General features: G+C 53.2%; 1 protein-coding gene across 1 annotated transcript in view; it reads left to right on the top strand.

Moving 5' to 3' along the window:
* RBM19 (RNA binding motif protein 19) overlaps positions 1-20,449 on the top strand; it is a 52,059-nt gene extending 31,610 nt beyond the window's left edge. The window contains exons 22-25 of the mRNA XM_021549838.2: positions 1,678-1,783; positions 7,266-7,386; positions 13,474-13,587; positions 20,071-20,449. Of these exons, the coding sequence (XP_021405513.2) occupies positions 1,678-1,783; positions 7,266-7,386; positions 13,474-13,565 (319 nt within the window). The 3' untranslated portion in view covers positions 13,566-13,587; positions 20,071-20,449. The remainder of the gene's footprint in view (positions 1-1,677; positions 1,784-7,265; positions 7,387-13,473; positions 13,588-20,070) is intronic.
* The last annotated feature ends 696 nt before the right edge of the window (positions 20,450-21,145 follow it).

Here is a 21,145-nt window from a genome sequence, read left to right as displayed (position 1 = left end):
AGGGCACGTTGGTGTTTTAGTGCACACACTGAGCGTTGTCCGAGACCTCCCTTTGAGCAAATACTCTGCTCCTGTTCCTTCAGCAAATACTCTGCTTCCCCCAGGCAATGTCCTTGATATTTTTCATGGGGAGAGAGAGACTGGAGCATGCCCATGGCTCCTACCTCCCATTTTTCCTAGCTAGATGGGCACCTCCATGGCTCAGAAGCTTTCTCCTTGCCTCTCCCTTCACCCAACTGCAGCATTTGAGGTGCTCCAGGGACCCTGGGAGTCCCTGTCACCCCCAGCCCGTTGCAAGAGGACCTCTGGAAGCCACAGGATCCGAGTATTCCCAGCAGCTGAGGCTGCTCCCTCTCCTGTGCTGGGGTTTGTTTGTTTGTTTGCGTGGCTCCAGCTCGGAGGGGGCAGGAGGGAGAGGGAGGGAAAGCACCGAGCGGGAGACGTGCGGATTCATTTTGAAGCTTCATAATGGTGCATTTACACACCACGTTGCCTAAGGAAATTGGGTGGATGAATGCCTGGTCATGCTGCCAGTGCAGCAGGTTAACTCCCAGGATTTAGCTTATATCATTTCACGAGAGCGTTTATGGCCTTTACTGTGTTTATTCCCAGGTGCTCTTTGGCACTGCTGTATCCCAGGCTCCTTTTGTGTATGCACGCCTGTGTGGAGATTTTCAAATAAAATAACACATCTCTTCAGACCTGGGCCACATTAAATATTTATTGCCTGCAGTTTGTGCATATGTGTTTGATAAATGGGTGCGAGGGGAGGGGAGGAGAAGGGGAAGAGGGAGCTTGGCAGCAGGGAAAGCGTTGGCTTTGTCCTGGAATTTCTCCAGGGGATGGCACTGGAGAGGGGTGTCCTGCACGTGCTGCCCTTGGGGCTAAGAAAAACATTTTTAGGGTTTTTGGACGAAGTGGGGTGGCTGCATGCTTTGGTGTTCAAGCCACAGGTTCCTTCTTGTGGAACAGGAACCCCCTTATCTCCCCATTCTTGGCTTTCCATTGATGCTGCAAAACCTGCCTGAAATGCTGTTGGATGTGGAGGTTGTGTTCTCCTAGATTCGCCTGTTTCCCTTTCTACATCCAGAAAGCTCAGATCAAACCAGTTTATTCCAGCACGGAAGCTGCAGGATGGGAGAGGCTGAAGGGTTAGAGCAAGGAAATCCAATCATAAAAAATGCCCAGGATCCCTGGAGTTGGAGGGATGACACCTCTGGGGATGGAAGAGCTCTTCTGGAAACAGAATAGTTCCCTGTGGGGCCATGCTCTGTGTCCTGCCTGTATCCTGTGCACTCCAGCCCCTCTTTAAAGGTGCAAATAAATCTGTTTCGGTGGGATCTGGAGCAGCCCTGGTAACCTGGAGATGCTTTACTCACCCTGAGCAGGGCATGGCATCCTGGCTGATCTCCTGAGGGAAGGAGGAGCAAAGCAGTTACATTAAGGAAGTTTTCTGTATTATTAATTTTACATCCAGAATTATCCTTGAAATCCAAGCTGATTTTTTAGCCCATTTGCTTTGGAAATGGGGCTGGCAGGGCAGCAGAGTGGCTGCAGGCCACCTGATGTCAGTGACCCACTCAGTGTAGGCCTGCAGCTGGCACTGCCAGGGTTTGTGGGGCAGGGGTGACTCTTCCCTTCATCTCATGCTGTCCCTGCTTTTCCTTGGATTCACAGCACCTTTGGAGAGCTCAAGACTGTCCGGCTGCCCAAGAAAATGGCAGGAACAGGATCCCACCGGGGCTTTGGCTTTGTGGATTTCGTCACCAAGCAGGATGCCAAGGTGAGCTGTGCCCTTCTGCCTCTGCCCCAGGTGGGAGGGGAGCCTGGAGGCTCTGTCCCTCTGATGCTTGGACCAGGTTTGGGCTGGTAGCATTCCCCAGGAAAGCTGCACTCAGGCTGAAATCCCCATGTGGGCAGCAACAAAACCCACAACCCAAACCCTAAAGGGGATAATTTTGGTGCAACTGGTAAAATAACTCAAAATTCTTGTAATACAGAAGGACAGGAGCTTGTTTTTCATGTTTGTCAGCAGCAAGGTGAGACAGCATGGTTTTGACCCAACATTAACACATCAGGAAACCTCTGCACATGTCCCACCTCTGCCACCGCCTTGATTTTAGGGGAGTTTTGGATATTGTGGCTGCTCCCTAATTTGTAACCTGTGCAAGGCTTGTGTTCACCAGTTCTTCTGTGTGTTTTGAGAGCCCCCTGTGAGCAGCCTTACCCTGCTGCTTTCCCAGTGACTGTGCCAGAGGATCAGTAGTTATGAATAGGCCTGGTTCATTTATTTTTGAAAGCTTTCCTATACATTTAAGTTCCATGTTTTTAGCAGAAACAAAGGGATTGCAGCCTGTCTGATGATATCCTGCTCTTACCCTTTGCCAGAGGTTCTGGGGCAGGGTGGATTTCATCCTGCTGCTGATTCCTGGTGATTTGGGCAGAGTCTGGAAGGGAGTGGCTGTAAGCACAGCCCATAGGACGTTAACTGCTGGGGGAAAGGGACCACATGAGCCCCCAAAACTCCAGATTTTCCAGACTGTGAGTGCAAATGAAGTAGAGAGGAGGGGGGAGCCAGCCAGAACCTGTGTTTATATTTTTAGACAGCATTCATTGATCTAGGACCACAAGGGACTATTAGATCATCCCTTTCCAGGCTGACCTCCTGTATAACACAGTACATGGAGTTTCTTTGTTAGTCCAGTATTGATCCTAACTCAAACTTCCCTCTGTTCAGCTTCCCTCCTCCCCTTGGGGGGTCAGCTGGGGGTGCAGGGTTCCCCCCAGGAGCCTGGTTCCTCTCCCTTCACCTTGAGCTATGCCTGTGGCTCTGCTTAAAGCAGCTTTGCTTTTGCCTCTGCTTCACTCCACAGTCATTCAGACTTTGCTGGGGTTTGAAATAATCTTTTCCCAAGGAAACTTTAGGCTTTGGATGGAAAGGTACGTAGAGGGATCTGACTGCTTCTTTACTGCTGCTGTCTGGGGGAAACAGGCACAGGCTCGGTGTTTGCTTCCCATTCCTTTTCATCCCCTCAGGGGCTGACTCCAGCTGCACTGGAAAATGGGAATTCAGTGATAGGCAGCCCAGCTACGGTGAGGGGAGAGAGCCAGGCAGGGCTCTGGCCCAGGGCACAGCTCCCAAAGCTCAGGGAGGGGAGCATGCAGGGAGAGAGCTGCCCCGTGGAACAGCTCTCAGCGGGGTTTTCTTCTTTCCCAGCAAAGCAGCTCTTCTTCCTTCTTCATATTTTTTTTCCACCCTCATCTCTTTGAGGGATTTAATTGTCTCACAAGTGGCACATCAAGTACACTCCATTGGCCGTCTGGAAGAGGATGCACGGTGTATTGATGAATAGGATCCTGAATATTGTAAACACGCTCATAATTGGCTTAGAGTTTATTGCTGAGTGAAATGAGAGAGGAGGGGAGTGGGCCTGGAGACCTCTGAGCTGAATGACTGTCAGTGACGCTTTTGCTCAGAGTGGTAATCTGGAAATTGCTTATAAGCATCTTATAAAACATGATGGGTTTGTAATAGAATAGTTAGGCTGCCTTTGTTGGGCATTTAAAGCCTGTGACCTCCCGTGTTTGTCTTTTTCTCTGAACAAGCACGGCTGCTGTGGGAGCGCACATGGAGATTTTCCACAGCCAGCACGGAGATGGGGACTCCTCCTCCCAGCTCCCCGACGCTGTGGCTGCAGATCTGCCCCATCAGGCTTGGCTTGATCTCCTCAGCTTCCCCTGCAACTCTGATACACTGGCAATACCAAATTAACTCCAGTTAAGGAAGCACTAAACATTTCCTGACGTTCCCTGTGCAGAATTGTTGCTGAATTGTTTTTATTTTTGAACTATTAACCGGGAAGCCGAGTTCCCACTTTTCTCCCCTGTTGATATAAAAATACATCTGGCCTCCAAATAGAAATTGCCCATTTGGGAGAGACAGCAAATGCTTTCAAAATGCACACACACGGAAGGAAAAATCCTTGTGTGCAGCTGGCATCGTGGAGAGCATCCTCAGCTGGGACCAGCTCTTGCAAGGGAGGGATATTTATCAATCTCCTAATGTTGTTGACCCTTTGTCCCTCTAATGATTCCAGCCTGGAGGCTCTTTGGCTTGAGTATTTAATAGGGCAAGGGGGAATCTGGAGGCAGAGCAGCACTGTCCTCCAAATGAGAGCAGCAGTCAGGGCTGGCGCTGTCACCCCCGCGGGTGACAAACGCTGCGGTCCTGTCCCTGCTCCCGGCCCTCCCAGCACAGCAGGCTCTGCCCCAGAGCTCTGCCTGCCTCATCCCCGGCTTTCCTGGGGGTTTATCAGCCACCTCTTCACTTGGAAATCATCTTTCTGGATGCCACAGACGTTTTTAAGCCGCTGTTCCAGCCTCTCCCTTCTCCCGCTTTTTCCCACCATGCTGAGCCGCAACGTTAAGGTTGAACTAAACTTTGCAAAAAAATGCTCAGAAATGGCATTTTTAAGCATGCTCACATCCTGTTCACGAGGAGGAGAAGCCCACAGTGTTTTTATGCAACCCCTGAAGCATCTGGAAAGGAAATGAGGCCCAGGAGGTTTGCCAGGGATCTGCAGGCTTCGGGTGGCCTGGCAGAGGGTGTTACCAAATTCAGCAGCTTCATCAGGATCGGGTTTGGGATTTCCAGAGGAGCTTTTTGTGCCAAAGGCTCTCCTTAAAGGTGTAGGAAGATATGGAGCCCTGGGAATCAGAGGGCTTTTGTGGTGAGTCTCTCTCTTGGATGAGCAGACACCACACCTCCCTTTATCCCTCATTTGGCTACAACTCCACAAACCTCTGGCCTTTCTTTGTTCCTCCAGAGAGGTGTCCTGGGAAGGCAGATGCTCACTTAGAGGAGCTGCACCCCAAAAATAGCTCTTGCTTTTTGTGAAAGCAGCCTGCTTCTCCTCATTTCATACTTGTCACCTAATTAAAATATATTTTTTCCCTACCTATCTCTTCATTTGGAATAGCAGCAGTGGCAGATTTCCTCTGCTCCCTGGAAGATTTCCAGCAGTGTGGATGTATGGGGATGGCATTTCTCCCCTTCATCCCTTTGTCTTTTAAATCATCAGTGCTTTCTCTTTTTTTTCCCCTCCTGAAAAAGTCTTAATTCCTGTCAGAGCAATGAACAGCTAGTTTTGTCTTAGCTTGTTTCAAAAGAATTGCCTTCCATGTGTTTGTCACCTGAAATGTGCAGCTTCCCTTCTGCATTCCCAGCTCCTGGAGCCCATCTGGAAGACAGGGAGCAGAGATCTCAGTACAGGCTGGAGTTTTCCTTCATCCTGGGTGCAAATCAACTCATTCTGGGGATGTGTTTGGCCAGGAAGGGCCAATGTCACCAGGCTGGTGGCAGATGTGTCTCACCCAGCGGGTTTCCTGCACTGAACACAACTTGCTGGCAGCACCTGCCTTCTCTGTTGCCCCATGACCTTTCCCAGGGCTGCCAGCAAAACTAGAGGATTACAATCCTGTGAGGAGGAGAAGGTGAGGACAGAGAAGTAGCTCAGAGGATCAGAGCCCACCAAGCGCCACGTTCATCATGGCCTGCCCTCCTCCATGACTTGTGGAGCACAGATGGGCTGTGTGCTGTCACCCAACTTTCCTCTTCCTTGTGCTGTGGGAAGGAGGAATCCAAAAATAGGAATTAACAAAGGAAATGCAGTGTTTAGAGCTGTGGGTTGTGTGCCAGGCTTTGGAAAAGGCTCCTTGTGCCAACACAAACATCCCTCATAACTCCCTCCCTCCGCCTCTCCCCGAGTGTTTGTTTAAGCCAACACATTGCTCTGCTAATTTGGAGATAGGCCTTGAAAACACAGCAGCAGCAAATAAAAACAGCTGGAGCCTGCAGCTCTTCCAGGAGGAATGTACCCCTGGAAAAGGGGGCACTCTGCCCTGCCAGGATAAGGGGAATTTCACCCATGCCATGGTGGAGCTGGTGCTCCTTGTCACTGTTTCATAGCACATGAGGGTTGTATGTGAAAGGACTTTGGAAAGAGAGGAAAACTCAGGTTACTGGGTGCTGGTTACTGAAAATGTTTTTTTTTAATGGGTTTCATAACCCAGCAGCTCAAGGAGGGTCCTGCTGTGGGCAGCAAAGCAGGACAAGCCCCTCTGCCCACAGATGTGGCATTTGGGGACAGCTGCAGTGGTTCAAAGCTGCTTTGAGGAGGTGGCTCAGAGAGATGTGGGCTTCTACAGGACAGCCTGGGAGCTGGTTTGGGGCCTCCAGATTGGAGCACAGGTCCCTGCAGGCAGCAGGATGTGTGTCTGATCCTAAAGTTGACATTTTTGTTCCAGGGATAGAGTTTGCAGAGCTCGAAACTTGAGCTAATCTCAGCTTTAGCTGGGTTTTTTTAAAAAGCATTTGGGGCATTTCTCTCCCCGTGTGTCCAGCCTTTACTGTGGAGCACTTTGTGGGCCCCTGAGGATCAAAATATTTGGCCAGCGTGTTTGTGTATTTGCATTATGGGCCCAATCCTGCTCGGCGCTGAATTTCCTTGAAATTCTGTGGGAAATAAAGACAAAATCAAACTTCCCTGGACTGAGTCAGTGTTTTCTGGGTGTCTGCTGGTTGGCTAGGGGTAGAGGAAGCCATCTGAGCTCTGGTTGGCACGTTTGTATTTAACATCAGCAAGAGATTCCAGTTGTATGGGTGTTACTAAACAGGACCTAACACCAGGAAACCTCTGGATTTCTGCATTAGAGCAAACCACCAGGCAGAAAGAGCAGAGCACTTCTGTGCTGGCTTCTGGTCTGCCACATTTGCTGCCAGCATGGCCAACTCACCAAATGGTTGACAGGAGAAGGGCAGTTTTCCATCTTGCTTTCAGAGCAGAAAGGAACTTCTCTCTCAGAGCTGAGCCATGCTTTGCTGTGTTCCAGCAGAGAACAGGGTGCTAGGGAGCCACAGGGTCCCACCCAGCGCTGACCCAGAGCTCCAGAGGCTGCAGCATTCCCAGCTCAGCGTGGTCCCATCCTGTGCTGGGCTCCAGCCTGCCCCCCAGGAGCAGCAGCCAGCAGCAGTGGTGATGGGAATGTGCTCTGCTGCAAGTGCAGAGAAGATAAATGACCGAGTCAGAACCTCTGATGGAGATGGATCCTGCCCCATCAGAGCAGAGCCCTCCAAGTACAATGTTCTCCGGTGGCCCTTTCCGCTCCAGGGCACAGGGAGTGACATTTTTGCCTTCCCTCCTGTGAGCCTGTTCTTATTTTCTCCTTTAATTTCTTTTTTTTTTTTTTCTCTTTTAATCCTGCAGAAAGCCTTCCAGGCCCTGTGCCACAGCACTCACCTGTACGGGCGCAGGCTGGTGCTGGAGTGGGCGGACACGGAGGAGACGCTGGAGGCCCTGCGCCGCAAAACCGCCCAGCACTTCCACGGTAACCCTGCTGCCACCGCCAGCCCTGGGGGCTGCCAGCTCCCTGCTGCAGCCCCAGCATGCAGGGGGAGGCAGCAGGCATCCAGGCCAGGCCTTTGTCTGACAGCTCTGCCTGTGAGCTGGGAACTCTGCGTGTGCCAGCCGTGCCCGGGCACCGCGGTGCCACCTGCCAGCCACAGCGCCTTTGCTCCCTCCCCTGGCTGCTGCCAGGTGGGGACGGGCTCTGTGCACGCAGCACGTGGGTTTCAGAGGGAAAACTGTGTGCTGATGGGCTGGGATGCAGAAGGGGCTGCTTGGCTCAGGCTGCTGGGAGTGACAGCTCTGCAGATGACAGCACTGCAGGCTCCTATTGACAGCCATCGACAGGCACAAATGCATTGCTTGGCAAATATTTATGTAGGAAGGGCTCCCCTGGGCTGCAGGGCTAAGCTGGAGATCAATGCTCCTCCTCCTGCATCCCCTCCCTGCTTCCCCTCTCCATCACCACATGCCTGTGGCCCAGAGGTCTGGCAGCAGTTGTGGGGCTGCACATCCCTGGTGAGGGGAGAGCAGCACATCTCGGTTATTCAGGGATCCTGAGTGATCCAGGGATCCCCATGTGCCTGAAATAGTGCAGGGCTGCTTATTCCATGCTGGGAAAGCTGCAGTTTGGTGGTGGCAGGGCTGAGGGTGGATGTGCCCAGAACCCAGCACTGGAGTCATGCACGTGTCATGCATGTGAAGCTCCACCTGGGTGGGGAAAACAGCAGGTGAGATGTTTCAAGCACCCAGTTTGATATTCAGGATCTTCTTGCCCCCTTTCCACTCTGCTCTGTGTAGGGAAATAAGCAGTCTTGGCTTTAGGAGCCTTGCAGACTCTCAGCAGATGTGGCTGTGAGCTCTGCCACCTCCCCCAAGCTCTGTTTATTCCTGATTTTTGCCTGCCTTTGCTCCAGCCTCCTTGTCTGGGCTCTTCCTCACCGAGCTGGGGCCTTGGGGAGGGCAGCAGGAAGAGCATTTTCACATCCCAGCAGGAATGCAGCCTTGGAGCTGAAGTGGCTCCAGGGTCTCAGCTGAGAAACAGGAGCAAGGCTACCACTCCCTCCCCATCTTTAGGGATGGGAAATAGGATGGCAGCACAATCCCTGCTGTGCTCCAGCCTGTCTCAGGAACTCAGTGACTCCAGGCCTGGCCAAACTGCCAGTGGCTAATGCTGTGGCAGAGCAGGGTGTGCCAGGAGGGGATCTGTGCCAGGAAAGCCGGGCTAGGGCACACCTGTGGGCACCTGGGACCAGGTCTCGGCCTCTCTGTGCCACACTGGAGGGTCACAGGTGGGATTTTATTCCCCTGTGGGGTGCCCAGTGGCTCTGAGGTGAGGAGGGAGCTGCACCCTGTCCCTTCTGTGGGTGTGCAGAGGGTGATAGTGATAAAGAGGGGGAAAAAAGGCTGGCACCAGTCTGCCACTCTGCAGCCCTCTGGAAGGGGAATGCTCCTTCAGCTTTCCTCCCTGGCGTGGCTAGAGGCTGCTTTTCTCACAAGGAGCAGGGATGGGGAGGATGCAGAACACACACAGCACCCAACAGCCAGACCATGCATCTCTTTTCACTGCTGGTACAGCCCAGAAACCAGGCTTTTTCCTACTGATCCCCATTTCCCCAAGTCTCCTCCTCTCCCCACAGGGCACAGGAGCAGCTCAGACATCCCTGTGCCGTGTGTCAAGGTCCCATGGGTTCTCTCCCAGCACAGTGTTGGTGAACTGTGAGGGTCTTCCCACAGCTGCAGTGGCCATGTCCCCATCCTGAGCTGGGAATGGGAAAGAAAAGAAAATATCAGGTCTTCAAGCCTCAGGAAACAATCAAGACCGAGGTCTGTGGTGTCCCCAGCTCTAATGTCAGTCTCATCATCTTTGTCTTAGTATTTCATGGTCCTGACTTGGGCTGTGACAGACGTGTCCTACCACTGACTGCTCTCTGCTGCAATTACACAACTTATTTCTAGAGACCATTTGGAGAGATTGGGCTTCCAGTTCCAGGTCTCTGCTGTTATTTGTGAAGGAGAGGTCTGGTCTCCCAGATCTTTTCTCCATGCAGGCATTTGTCATGGCAATCAAGCCACTTCTGAGCGACTTTTCAATAGGTCTAATAGATGCAATAAAATGGAATAGGCTTCCTTCCCATTTTGTGTAGTTTTCAGGTCATTCTTTATGGCTTGTTCTGAGGCTTTGTAATGTTCCAGGAGAAAGTGAGGAGCCAGGAGTGGTCACTGACTGCCACGGGTGGTTTCAGTAGTTGTGTCAGGAGTGAAGCCACAGCCCAGCCCTGAAGCCTGGCACCTCAGCGCTGTCCTCCACATTGGCTCCCAGCCCAGTCTGGGAGGGATTTAAGGCTTTTTGCTCATTTCTGAGTGAATCTTCTCTTCATCCTGAGACAGGAGGCTCTTATATTAGGAAAAAAAAAAAAAGACACTTTGCATTTTAATTTTTAATTTGGAGGACCCACTGCTGCAAGGTGGCTGGAGGGCCCGAGGGCCTGGCCAGGGACAGGCTCTGTGGATAAAATTAGTGACTCAATGTGGGAAGGAGAAGCCAGGGAAAGCCTGGCCAACAGTTGTCCCTGGAACCTCTAGTGCAGCCCATAACCTGGAGCAGGGCTGTGACAAATGCCACAGCAGGGCAGGGACAGGTGACAAACACTGCCAGCAGCAGCATCTCAGCCCAGCTTGGGCAGGGGGATCCTCCCTTTGGAAAACAAGGATCACTGAGGCTTTGTTGGAATCTGAGCTATTGATGATCCCGAGATTGTAGAAAGTCTCTGTCTTTCAGCCCCACTGCCAAAGCAGAAGCCAGAATTGGTCTGTGCTGGTTTCCAGGTTGTTTATTCTGTTTATCTCTCACATGTTCTGCTGTCCTGCCCAGCTCTGTCCTGCAGGGCAGCGTGTGGGGCTCTGCCCTCAGTGGGATGTTACAAACATTAAATACCAGAAACTCCCTGGGCTGCATTTACAATAACGTGCCAATATCTGTCACCTACGTTGGACAGTGTGTCCCCAGCCTGAACCAACAGAAAAATGCCAACAGCACAGTGAGACATGGAGGGCATGAAGAAGGAGAAAAAGGACAAGGCACACCCAATTTCCTCCATCTTGTCCCCTTTGGACCCCTCATCTAGAATCCTAAAATTTTACTTTTGCACCCGTGCCACACTTAATTATTACTTCAATCAAACAATCAGAGCTTGTAATTCATGCTGTGAGATTGAAACCTCTTTTCCATGGGCAGAGATCACAGACAGTGTCTATGGGGGCTCTGTCCAGGGGGTTCCTGACCCCTGCCAGGGTCCCAGGGCAGAGAGGGAAGCTCTGGATTCCCACAGGAAGCCAGCAGGGTGGCTGGCCTGGCTCTGGGACCGAGCGATCTGGATTTGCAGCCCTGCTGCCTGTGGGTCTGCCCTGTGCAGGGGCATCTCTCCAGACCCGGCCCTGCATGCCCAGATCGCAGAGAAGGGGCTGGGAACGGCTCCAGGCCCCTTTGCTCCCCAGCTCCGTGCTGGGGGAGCCGGGCAGGCGCTGGCAGCCCTGCCATGCCCTGCTCTCCCCGGAGCCCGGGGCCGTGCGGGGAAGGCTCTGCCTCCCAATCCCGGCGCCTCAGCCGGCTCGGGCGGCCGCCGCTCTCCCGCCAGGCCTAACTTGGGCAGCCAGCTGTGCCGGGCCGCTTTTCCTGCTCCTTGCCATCGATCAAAGAATTAAATTGACAGATGGGGAATTTCGCCACGCCGGGAGGGGAAGCAGCGACCTGTGGGGGGGTTGTGAGGAGGGGGGCGTGTGGGGAGGGGGTTCAGCTGTGAGGGCTGTGGGTGGCTGTAAAGCAGCCGAGCCCCGCTGTGGCTCATCCCTGCTTATTTACAGTTGTTGTGGAAGCAGGGGGCTGCCAGGGAAGCCATGGTCCCGATCCTCCTGACAGGGAGGGAAAGCCTGCCTGCCTCCATCCCCTTTGGCAGATCGCTCCTCCTTTGGCCACAGACCCCCAGGTTTCCTTGTCCCACACCTCCCATCCGCTGGGCTCCCTTCTTTCTCCTTTGTCCTGTCCTATTTTATTCTTTTTTTAATTTATTTTTTTTCTCGAGAGCATCTGTAACTAATGCAAACACATGCCGGAGCCGGAGAGTAAAACCCTGCAGGATTAGCGTGGCATCCACAACCCTGCCACGTTCTAATCCCGTGGTAATCCCCCTCCCGGCCCACCCCCGCCGGCTTTGCCCATTGTTTAAAGGAAGCAAATGGGATCGTTAGCGGGCAAACCTTAACCAGCTTGGAGCAGCAGAACGGAAGGAAGTCGAACCAATTCGCTTCCCCACCCTCCTGGGTTTTTATTTTCCCCTTGTTAGGCAAGAGGGGGGATGCTGCTGGTGCTGCCCATGGTGGAGCTGGTGAATGTGGGGGATGCAGTGGGGGGATTTCCCTGCCAGCCCCCTGCCATGGCAGGTGCTGCTCTGCTGAGGGATGCTCCCAGTGCACCCAGTGTCCCATATCCTGCTTCTCCTCTGCTGTGCAGCCTCAGCATTGTGGGATCCCCACCAGGGGCCTGCCAGGGTCTGGTTGGGAAGGGGTGGCAGGTACAGGACACGCTCCTGCAGTGGCTCTGGGAGATGAGACCACATTTGATGCCATTCCAAAGCAGGAGAGCTGGGAGCAGAATAAAGGAGGGGGAGAACTGCTGAGCTGGCACCTTCCTCCAGGGTGGGTTATCCCTTGTGCCTATAGGTGACTGAACTGGGAAGAGCTGCTGGAGGGTCTTGGGGTGGCACCTTGTGGCCCCCATGGCTCCCCCGAGCTCGGTGGGGTGGGTGCTGGGGGGGCAGCAGGGTCCATCAGCACCCTCATCCCCTCCCATCCCCACAGCCCCCAGGGAGAAGGGAGGCAGGTTCTGGCTCTCTGTCAAGGAATTAATTGAAAAATAAAATCATTAGATGGGAACTCCAGAAATGCAAAATTGTTGGGAGTTGGGGGGAGGCAGAGAGGGGGGGGATGTGAGCTTTTGTCAGGTTAATTTCTTCTGTATTGATGTTTTGTGACATTTACTTGTTGTTTATCTCCCGCAGCAGCTGTAATACTAAAAGAAAATGCACAGCTTGTTCCATTTATTTATTTTACACCTTTTCTTTAGTCCTATGGTATGTTTGTTTGTTTGAGAAACCCAGCGAGGCTTTTGATGTCTGAAAGCAGGATTTAAACAGCTGTTCTCCATGTGCTGCGAGCGAGCTGGGGAGCCAGGGGGGGAGAGGGGGCTGTGCCACAGCTCCTGCCGGGAGGGCACTGCTTGCCCAGCATAAAGGAGGATGTCAGCCTCAGATCAGGGACCAAATGGCTTTGTCACCTCACAGCCGGGCTTTGGGATGTTCCCTCAGGTGCTGGCAGCCCCCCTGTCCTGTGTGCACTGGGAGGGATGTGTGCAGGGTGCTGTGTCCCTCGGGAGCTGAGGGATGTGTGCAGGGTGCTGTGTCCCTCAGGAGCTGTGGGATGTGCAGGGTGCTGTGTCCCTCGGGAGCTGAGGGATGTGCAGGGTGCTGTGTCCCTCGGGAGCTGAGGGATGTGCAGGGTGCTGTGTCCCTCGGGAGCTGTGGGATGTGCAGGGTGCTGTGTCCCTCGGGAGCTGGGCAGTGCCAGGGCAGCGCTGTGGGGCAGGAGGGGCAGAGCAGGGACATGGTCCCACCCAGGTGAGGGATGTGCACTGGGCTGATCTCAGCCAGGCTGTTGGGGCTGTGTCCTGCCAAGAGCCCTGATGAGCTCCTGGTTAGGCTTGCAGCCATGTTTCCACATGTAGATTGTGAATTCCATGATGAATTGGGGTCAGCAGGAAGGGTTGGCATCACCATCAGCTGTGTGGGTGCTGTTTGCTCCCAGCCTGTGAACCAAAGCACGGGTGGGAGGTGTTGCAATACCAGCTCCTTCCAGGACCTGCCTGGGGAGGAGAAGTAGATGATATTGACCTTCACTTGGCAGGGTATCCTGCTCCCTCCAGCCCCCCAGCCCCCTCAGCCCCTCCCAAGGTGGGTCCAAGTTGTAATTTTTGCTTTTCTCTTTCCCCCCTTCACTCCCACCTGGGCCTGGACAGACTCCCCGAAGAAGAAAAAGCGATCAGAGATTTTGAATGAAATCATGGAGCACCTGGAAGAGCATGACAATAACAAGGACGAGGACATCTGACAACTGCCTGGGGTCTGCTGAGGTGGGTACTGGGGCAGTGAGGCCAGGATGGGCACAGCTGGCCCTAAAAGTCACAGTGTCCTGGCTTGCTGCAGGATCAGTAGTGCCAGAGGCAGGAGAAGGTGGAATTCCAAAGGCTCAGCAGCCTCCAAGCAGGAATCCCTCCCTTTGCCTCTCTCCCCTGTGACCCCAGAGCTGGAGTTACAACCCAGATTTGGCTCAGTTTGAGCCATGTTGAAATCCTTTTGAGACCCCCCGAGCTCAGCCTGTGTGGGTTCAGGAGAGGTGAGGGGGGCTCGTGGTGTCCTTTGTCTGTGTTTGTGGCCACATGGGAACCCTGAGTGTCTGATGGGCCCCTGTTCACAGCATTTGAGCTGGGTGAAACCAGCACTGTCTGCTCCATGCAGGGCCACTGCAGGAGTGCCAGGGCTCTGGGGTGCCATCTGTCCTCCTCTGATTTGGGGATGCTGTGCACACCTAGCCCAGCAGGCAGCCCGAGGGCACGTGGTGCTGCTCAGAGCCCAGCCCTGTGCTTGCAGATGTGTCCTGTCCCAGCTTTCCTGCAGAATCCCAACAGGGCTCAGCACTGGGCTGCAGTCCCGGGCTGAGCTCCTGCTTGGGGACTAGAGGTGTGACACCTCTTGCTGGTCCCCCAAACTGTGCTGCAGCTCCAGAGCCCTGCTGCTGCCACGGAGAGGCTTCCCAAACCCAAGAGCAGCCACTCCTGCCAGGACCTGGCAGTGCTGGCTCAGGGGACAGAGCAAAATTCCGGACTAGCCCTTTGGGATGTCTCAGGGCTGTGGTGTGAAACCCTCATCCTGTGCAGCAGGGTGGAAACTGAGGCACAGGTGTGGAAGCAGCGCTGGCAGAGGGGGTGGCAGTGCCACCTGCAGTGGTGACAAGCTTTATTCCCCTTTTTTTTGCTTGGCATTGACGAGTGGCATTACTGTCCCTGTTCCCCACTGCCTTCACAGGGGGTCACTGCAGGGAAAGCTCAGCCTTAGCCAAGTTCAATTCCAGTTCAGCAGGGATGTTTGACCACCCTGGCTGTGCAGGAGCAGCCCCTGTCCAGCACAGAGGACAGAGGAGCTGGGCAGGGTCCCCTCCAGGCACATGCATCACCCAGCACATGATTTCAGCAAAGCTCTGCAGCATTGCAGGTTGGACTTGGATTTTCCTCTGGGGTTTTTTTTTTTCCTGTTTTTCTTTTTTTTTTTTTCCTTTTCCCTTCATTGTCTTTTGTGGCAGGGCAGGTTTCTTGCTGAGTGTCTCTGAGGTCTGCAGCGGCGACGAAAAGGATTAGCACAAGCAGAGCATGTAGGCTTTAGAGAACAGAGCAGAGTTTGGTTTCAACATCTAATTCAATTTGTTCTGCCGAGATTGAAATATGAAATGGTTGCCAGTCAAACGTTCAAAGGGGGAGGAGGGAGGAAAGAAGAGAGGGAGCCTTCTCAAATTTAAATTTTAATGAAAATTAATTTAACCCTTTGATATGTTTTAAAACATGTTATTTCCCAGGCTGGGAACAGGCTAGAAAACATTCATGAGGGTTTTTTTTTTTTCCCTGTACCTTCAAACATAATGAAGATTTTCTTTTTCCCTTAATGATACTTATCTTGTGGAGCAGTTTGACATTGGTTAATTTTTCAGGCAATTTGGTATCAAGGAAATCTGTTTGATGTGAGCAGGAGGGGGCTGTGTATGTGTACACAGATATATATGTGCCTGGACATTAATTATGGAAGTGCTGATCACAGCTCTGGAGAACAGTTGGAGTTAATTCCTGCTCCACTTCTTTGTTACGTATCGAGAATCCCACATGCTGCACCCCTAAAATTACAGCAGGAGTTTTCTAAAAACGAGCATACACCTGAATTAAAATGATCACTTAAACAGGTCTGCAGAAATTCAGCACTCCCCACTGGCTGTTTTCTTTTTCCCCCCTGATCTGAAGCAATCTTAATGATAAAATAATGCAAACTCTGTTACCTGTCCATGGAGCTAAAGCAGGGAGCAGCCTCCCCCTGGTCCTTAACCTAGCTGTGCTGCTGCTGTGCTCTTGTTTGCTTTGGGAGGGGAATAATTTCTTTTCTGCTGTTCAGGAAGGTTTTGTCTGTACCAAATGATTGCACACTGCTGGTTCTACCTGGGCTGGGATGAGCTGTAGCCCTGTCACCCCTCAGCTGCCCTGTGCTCCCTGGGCAGAGCTGGGCACAGGGGGGTGTGATTCCCATCTGGGTGGTCTTTTTGGGGTGTGAGTGCTGTAGCCAGGCTGTGCTGGTGGCAAAGATGAGCAGCTCCAAGCCAGAATCACCCATCAGCTCTGGCTCTGCAGGTGAGAGCTGGGGCACAGCCACCCCAGATGGGCTCTCTGGGCTGTGCTCAGCCTCTGCTCTCCCCACCAGAGAGCTCAAAGCAGTGCTTTACACTCAGTTCTGGCTGCTGGGATGTGCTGCAGGGTCCCTGGGGGCTTGAAGCCCTCTGCCTTGGCCAGTGGGTGTCTGTCAGGTTCTGACAGCTCCATGCAGGGTGAGACCCTGGCGAGCTGGACAGGGCAGGAGCTGTGGTGGCTGCAGCTGCTCCCCAGGCACGCTGCAGATCCCCCTCCCCAGGGCCAGCTCTGCAATTGGATTAGGAATATCCAATTTCCCTCCCATTCCCATTCAAATGCAGCTTTTTTTACTGAATGAGAGGGTTAAGGGGTTTTAATGTAGAAGCAGCTCTCCCTCATTGCTGCCAGAGGCCTGTGTGGGCTTTTATCTCCTTACGGACACAGCCAGCAAAGCAAGGTGAGGCACGGATCTCCAGGGAGCCTGGGTCTGCTGGGCACTGCCAGCCCCTCTGCTGTGCCACGGTGCCCTGTGAGTGCCCAGAGTGGCCCATTCTCTTTGGAAAACTCCTGACCACCATCTGTGTTTTCCTTTCTGTGCCACAGGAGAAGGCAGCAGAGCTGGCAGGGACAGGCAGGCAGCATCTCTGAGCTCTTGGTGTTTTCTTTTCATCACTGCACTCACTGCTCCTACAGTTCAGGAATTCCAGCTCTTCTCATCCCTTCAGGCCCATCTTCCCTGCTCTTCCTCCCAGGTGTGTCCCATGGAATGAGGTCAGGGAAGCACTTCAAGGCCAAGCAGGCACAGTAAATGCCATTCCCTCCCCCTTTGCAGGGCTGCAGGAAAATCCTGCCTCCCTGTGTCCTGCTGCTGCTTTCCAGCACAGCTGCTGACTCCAGGAGCTCTGGAATCTCCAGAGGCAGCTTCAGTTGGACTTCAGGAAGAATTTGCAAATGTAGATTGAGAGAGTTGACTTGGATGCTGGCTGGAAGATTTGGGGAGCTTCTTCTTAATCCCAGAATCCCAGGAAAAGCTGAGTTGGAAAGGACCAATATTCCAACACATCTGGACTTTACCCTGGGTCACAGCATGACCACTGTTTGGCACCACATTCCAGCATCCACCAGCACCTTCCTCAGCAGAAAATTCAGCAGGAGGAGGAGGCAGCGTGCAGCTTCCCTGGCTGAGGCACTCTGCCTCCTGTTTTCCCTAAATATATGCATTGGAGAGGAAGAGAAACCGCATGGCCGGGCTTGAGAGCTCAGCCTTCGCCAGCCATGAATAATAATCAGGCTCAGTAATTCACAGTAAATAGGGATCCAAATTGGCTAATCAGGGAGGCTTTCACCCCAAACTGGAGCTGGGAAGGGAGGCAGAGCACAGCAGCCGCTGGGGGTGTGCAGGGTGTGACCTGAATCGGTGACAGACGGGAAGTGATGCCAGCACGGGAGCAGGGGCGTGGGCAGCACCCTGGAGAAGGGAGGGTCTCACCTCCCCTGGGAGCTGCAGGAGCACAGTCCCTGCCTTCCACGGGCCATAATTAGTGCCGTGTAATCAGGTTTGTCTCTCTGTTCCAGCCCCAGGACCATGGTGGGCTGCTGGGGATGAGTGTGGACCAGGGGGTACAGAGCCAGCGTCACCAGGTCCCCACATGTGACAACATCCCCAGCTCAGGGTTTAGCAAAGCTGCTGGGACAGAGTGGGAGGGCAGTGAGGGCTGTGGTGTGTGTCAGGAGAGGTGATCTGGTGGGGAAAAAGGTTTTCTTTGTGTTCCCTCAACTAAAATTTGGCATTTTCGGGTTCATTTTCTCCTGCAAGAGCAAGCAGGGCAGTGGTAGGTGCTGTGTTCAGCTGCAGTGGGTGGGGCTGGGGGTCTTCATCTGCCAGCAGCAGGCTCTGACAGGCAGGAAACATCCCATGGACACCCCCTGTGAGCAGGGAATGGCTCCCAAGTGCCCAGCACTGGACAGAGCAGTGACAGGCAGAGTCCTTCCCTGCTGCTTCCCAACAAATATCCTTCCAGCAGCATCTGACAGCACTGTTAGATCAAGTGAAGATAAAACCATGGAAAAACCCCTCAGCCCAGACCCGCTGCAGACCTCAGCCATGGTTTGGGCTATTTAAATATGTGGAGTAGGAGCTGGAAGTGCAGCTGATGAGGAGCTGGAGGAAGGCTGCCCCTGCAAGGTGTTTTGCAGCTGCTGGATGACTTTGGAAATTGGGGAGGAACCTCCAGCCACGTTCCCAGTCCCCTCAGCTTCCCTGTCTGGGGCAGCACAGTGGCTGCAGAGCACCACACTGCTGCTTGCCTCCTTTCCCAGCTCTCCCAGAGCAAGGAATGGCTCTGCATTCACCTACACCACAGCAGCTCTGTCCAGAGGCCATTTCCCTCCTGCCCTTTCCCACTCTTTCCCATCTCTCACCTCCTGGATTAAGAACATTTCCCCAGTCCAGCACACTGGGAGGGACAAAGCAAACAAACTCCTTTAGCTTCCTTTCCTCTGGGACTTGGCTTCTTTCAGTGGCGGGGGTTTGGGATGTGCAGTGCTTCTCCTTGGGGTGGGATGGGTGCTGCTGGATGCCTCAGCACCTCAGAGCCTCCCCATCCCTCCCTGACAGCTTCAGTCATCCCTCAGAGCCCAAAACTGGGGTGGGGTTTAGCAGGGGTAACAGCTTTAGGAGCCATAAGGGATGGTGAGTAAAGCAGGCTCCTGCCTCTCCCACATTTGGTGACCCCAAATCCTTTTGGAGGTAAGTGTAGCCCCTGATAACAGCCATCCCCCTGGTGCTGGTAGGGCTGAGAAATCCAGGGCTTTTCTACTTCATCAGCTTAGAAACCACAAAACTTTTTGCCACAAAAGGCAAAAATCCCTCCAGGAGAGATGTGGGGCTAGGCAGCCACCCCCTCAGAGCCATCCTCTGCTCCCAAAACCCAGCAGCAAAGCCCAGGCTTAGCCTCAGCCTCAGCAAGGCTGAGCCCACACTGGAGCTTCACACCTGGCTGGGACAGGGATCTCCCCTGGTGTTTTGGACAAAGCATTAATTAGTTTTTGCATTTTGTGGTTTGGTATTAAGCTGATGATGTAGAAAACTTTGAAATTTCTTTTCTCCCCCGGGCTCTGGGTGCATGTGTGGGATGAGCTGCTGCCATGGGCTCAGCCTGAGCTGGGCCCCCCTCCAGCCCAGGGCTGGGAGAGTCCTGTGGATGTGAATGACCCTGGAATTTCCAACAGAGCAGGCACAAACCATGGAGTTACTTTGGTGGCCCCAAAGTCTCTGTGACACCCAGTGGGGAGGCAGGAACAAGGCAGGAGATGCTTTAATTCCACTTTCAGCCCATCTCACCCCAGGAAGCAGCAGGGTGGACTGTCCCAGCAGCAATTCCAGCCACGTGCCAGAAGAACTGGTGCAGGGCTGCAGAGGCATCAGCCCGGGGGGTGTCACAGCCCATTCTGCCCCCAGCAAGATAAACAGGACAGGCACATCAGCCCTGGCAGCTGCAGGGCAGAGCAGGAGCTGAAAAACGACACCTGGGGAGTTTTGTGATTTAAAAAAATGAGAAACCAAATCAGCCCGGTGTGTCAGCTGGGGGTCTCAGGCCTGGGTGGCAGCAGGAGGGGCCTCAGCAGGCAGGAGCCTTGGACTTCGTTAGGATTCAGCCCTTGGATCTCTCCCTTCCCTCTGATGGCTGAGTGTGATTGACACTTACAAATTACCCAGCCAAAAGTGTCGAGTCTTTGACCCCTGAGTAACATCTTTGGCAAGCCTGAGATTTGCCAGCATTTTGTCATCTAATTACTACAAATCCCTTGAAAATTCACTGGCTGGTGAATTTTTAATGCGGGACAATTTCAATGTGATGCAGGGCCCAGATGGGCACGCGCGGGCTCCTTCCCTCTCCCCCCACCCCGCTTCCCTGCCTGCCCTTCTCCTGCTTCCCTCCTTTTTTTGCTCCCTTTTTCCCCCCCATCCCATTCCTTATCTCCCCCCTGCCTCTCTGCATCCCTATCCATGGAAGTGTCCCAGGATCTCAGCTCCTCCTGGGCTCTCCATCCCAGCTCGGTGTACCCCCAGCCCAGCTCTTGTCCTCGCTGAGGGGGCTGCTACATAGAATTAATTTTTTTCTTTTAATTCATTTTTTTACATTTTAAAATCATTTTTTCCCACCTTCTCAGGTCTGTGGCTGATGGATGGAGCAGGAGAAGCCTCCATGAGGAGCCAGCCCACTTGTTGCCAGTAGAGTCCACTCATGCTGTGAACCCAAGGGCTGATTTATGTCCAGGTCCTGGAATTCCCAGCCTTTGAAGGGCTTTAAACTCAGAGAGGAAGGAAAACCCTTATCTGCTGGCAGCTCATGAGCATCACTTCTTAAATCCAGGCATGGAGTGATTCCCTTCATCTCAGCCCAACCTGAGGGAAGAGGAACCTGGAGCAATGGACACTTCCCTGCTGACCTGGGGACTCTGACAGAACCTGCTTTTAATATCTGAATTAATTCCTGTACATTTAAAACCACATTCTGTACATTAAAAACCATATTTTTAGTTTCCCAAACTGAGCCACGTCTCAGTTTTGGTCGGCTTTGTTTCTTCTCCACTGCCAGGTAGTTTTTGGGGCCGATGGGGAGATAAGAGCAGTTTAGGAGGGAGGCCTGGGCTTTGCTGTGCTGGGCTTTGTGCCTGTGTCATTTCTGTCCCTGCTCCCAGGCAGTCGCCTCCCGTCTCTCCCTTCCCAGCTTTCAAAGGGAAAGAGGCTTTGCTTTTCAACCAGGGTACTGCTTTACATATGTAGGCAGCTGATAAAGTATTTTCACTTCGCCCCTTTCCCCTCTGGGAATCACTGTCTTACGGCAAAACTGTTTTGTCTGACAAGGGTTGCAACAGATTACACGTGTTGGCTGCAAACACGGGGCCTTTTTTTACCCCCTCCCCCTTTTTTTTTTCCTTAAAAAAAAAAAAATAAAATCTCTATCTCTGCAGTGCCAGGAGGAGCTCTGCCTTTTGCCTTGAGCCCCCAGGAGCAGCCCCGAGTCAGGATCTGCTGGTGGCATCAGACCCCCTGGGTGGTGCCTCTGGCCAGATTGGTTTTCTCACTGAGGTGAATTTGAGCCTGAATCCATGAAAATGCCACTGATTCCATCAGGGCTGAGCACATCAGATGGGCTGGCTCAGTGTTTGGGGTGGGGGGAGATTTAAGGAGTCCTCAGCATCCGAAAATGCTGCAGCCACAGCATCCCTGGAGAGCAGGGGG

The sequence above is a fragment of the Lonchura striata genome, chromosome 18 (assembly GCF_046129695.1).
Source record: "Lonchura striata isolate bLonStr1 chromosome 18, bLonStr1.mat, whole genome shotgun sequence".
In the NCBI taxonomy this organism is placed as follows: Eukaryota; Metazoa; Chordata; class Aves; order Passeriformes; family Estrildidae; genus Lonchura; species Lonchura striata.
The sequence above is the reverse complement of the archived record's forward strand: the minus strand, read 5'-3'. Positions and strand labels throughout refer to the sequence as shown.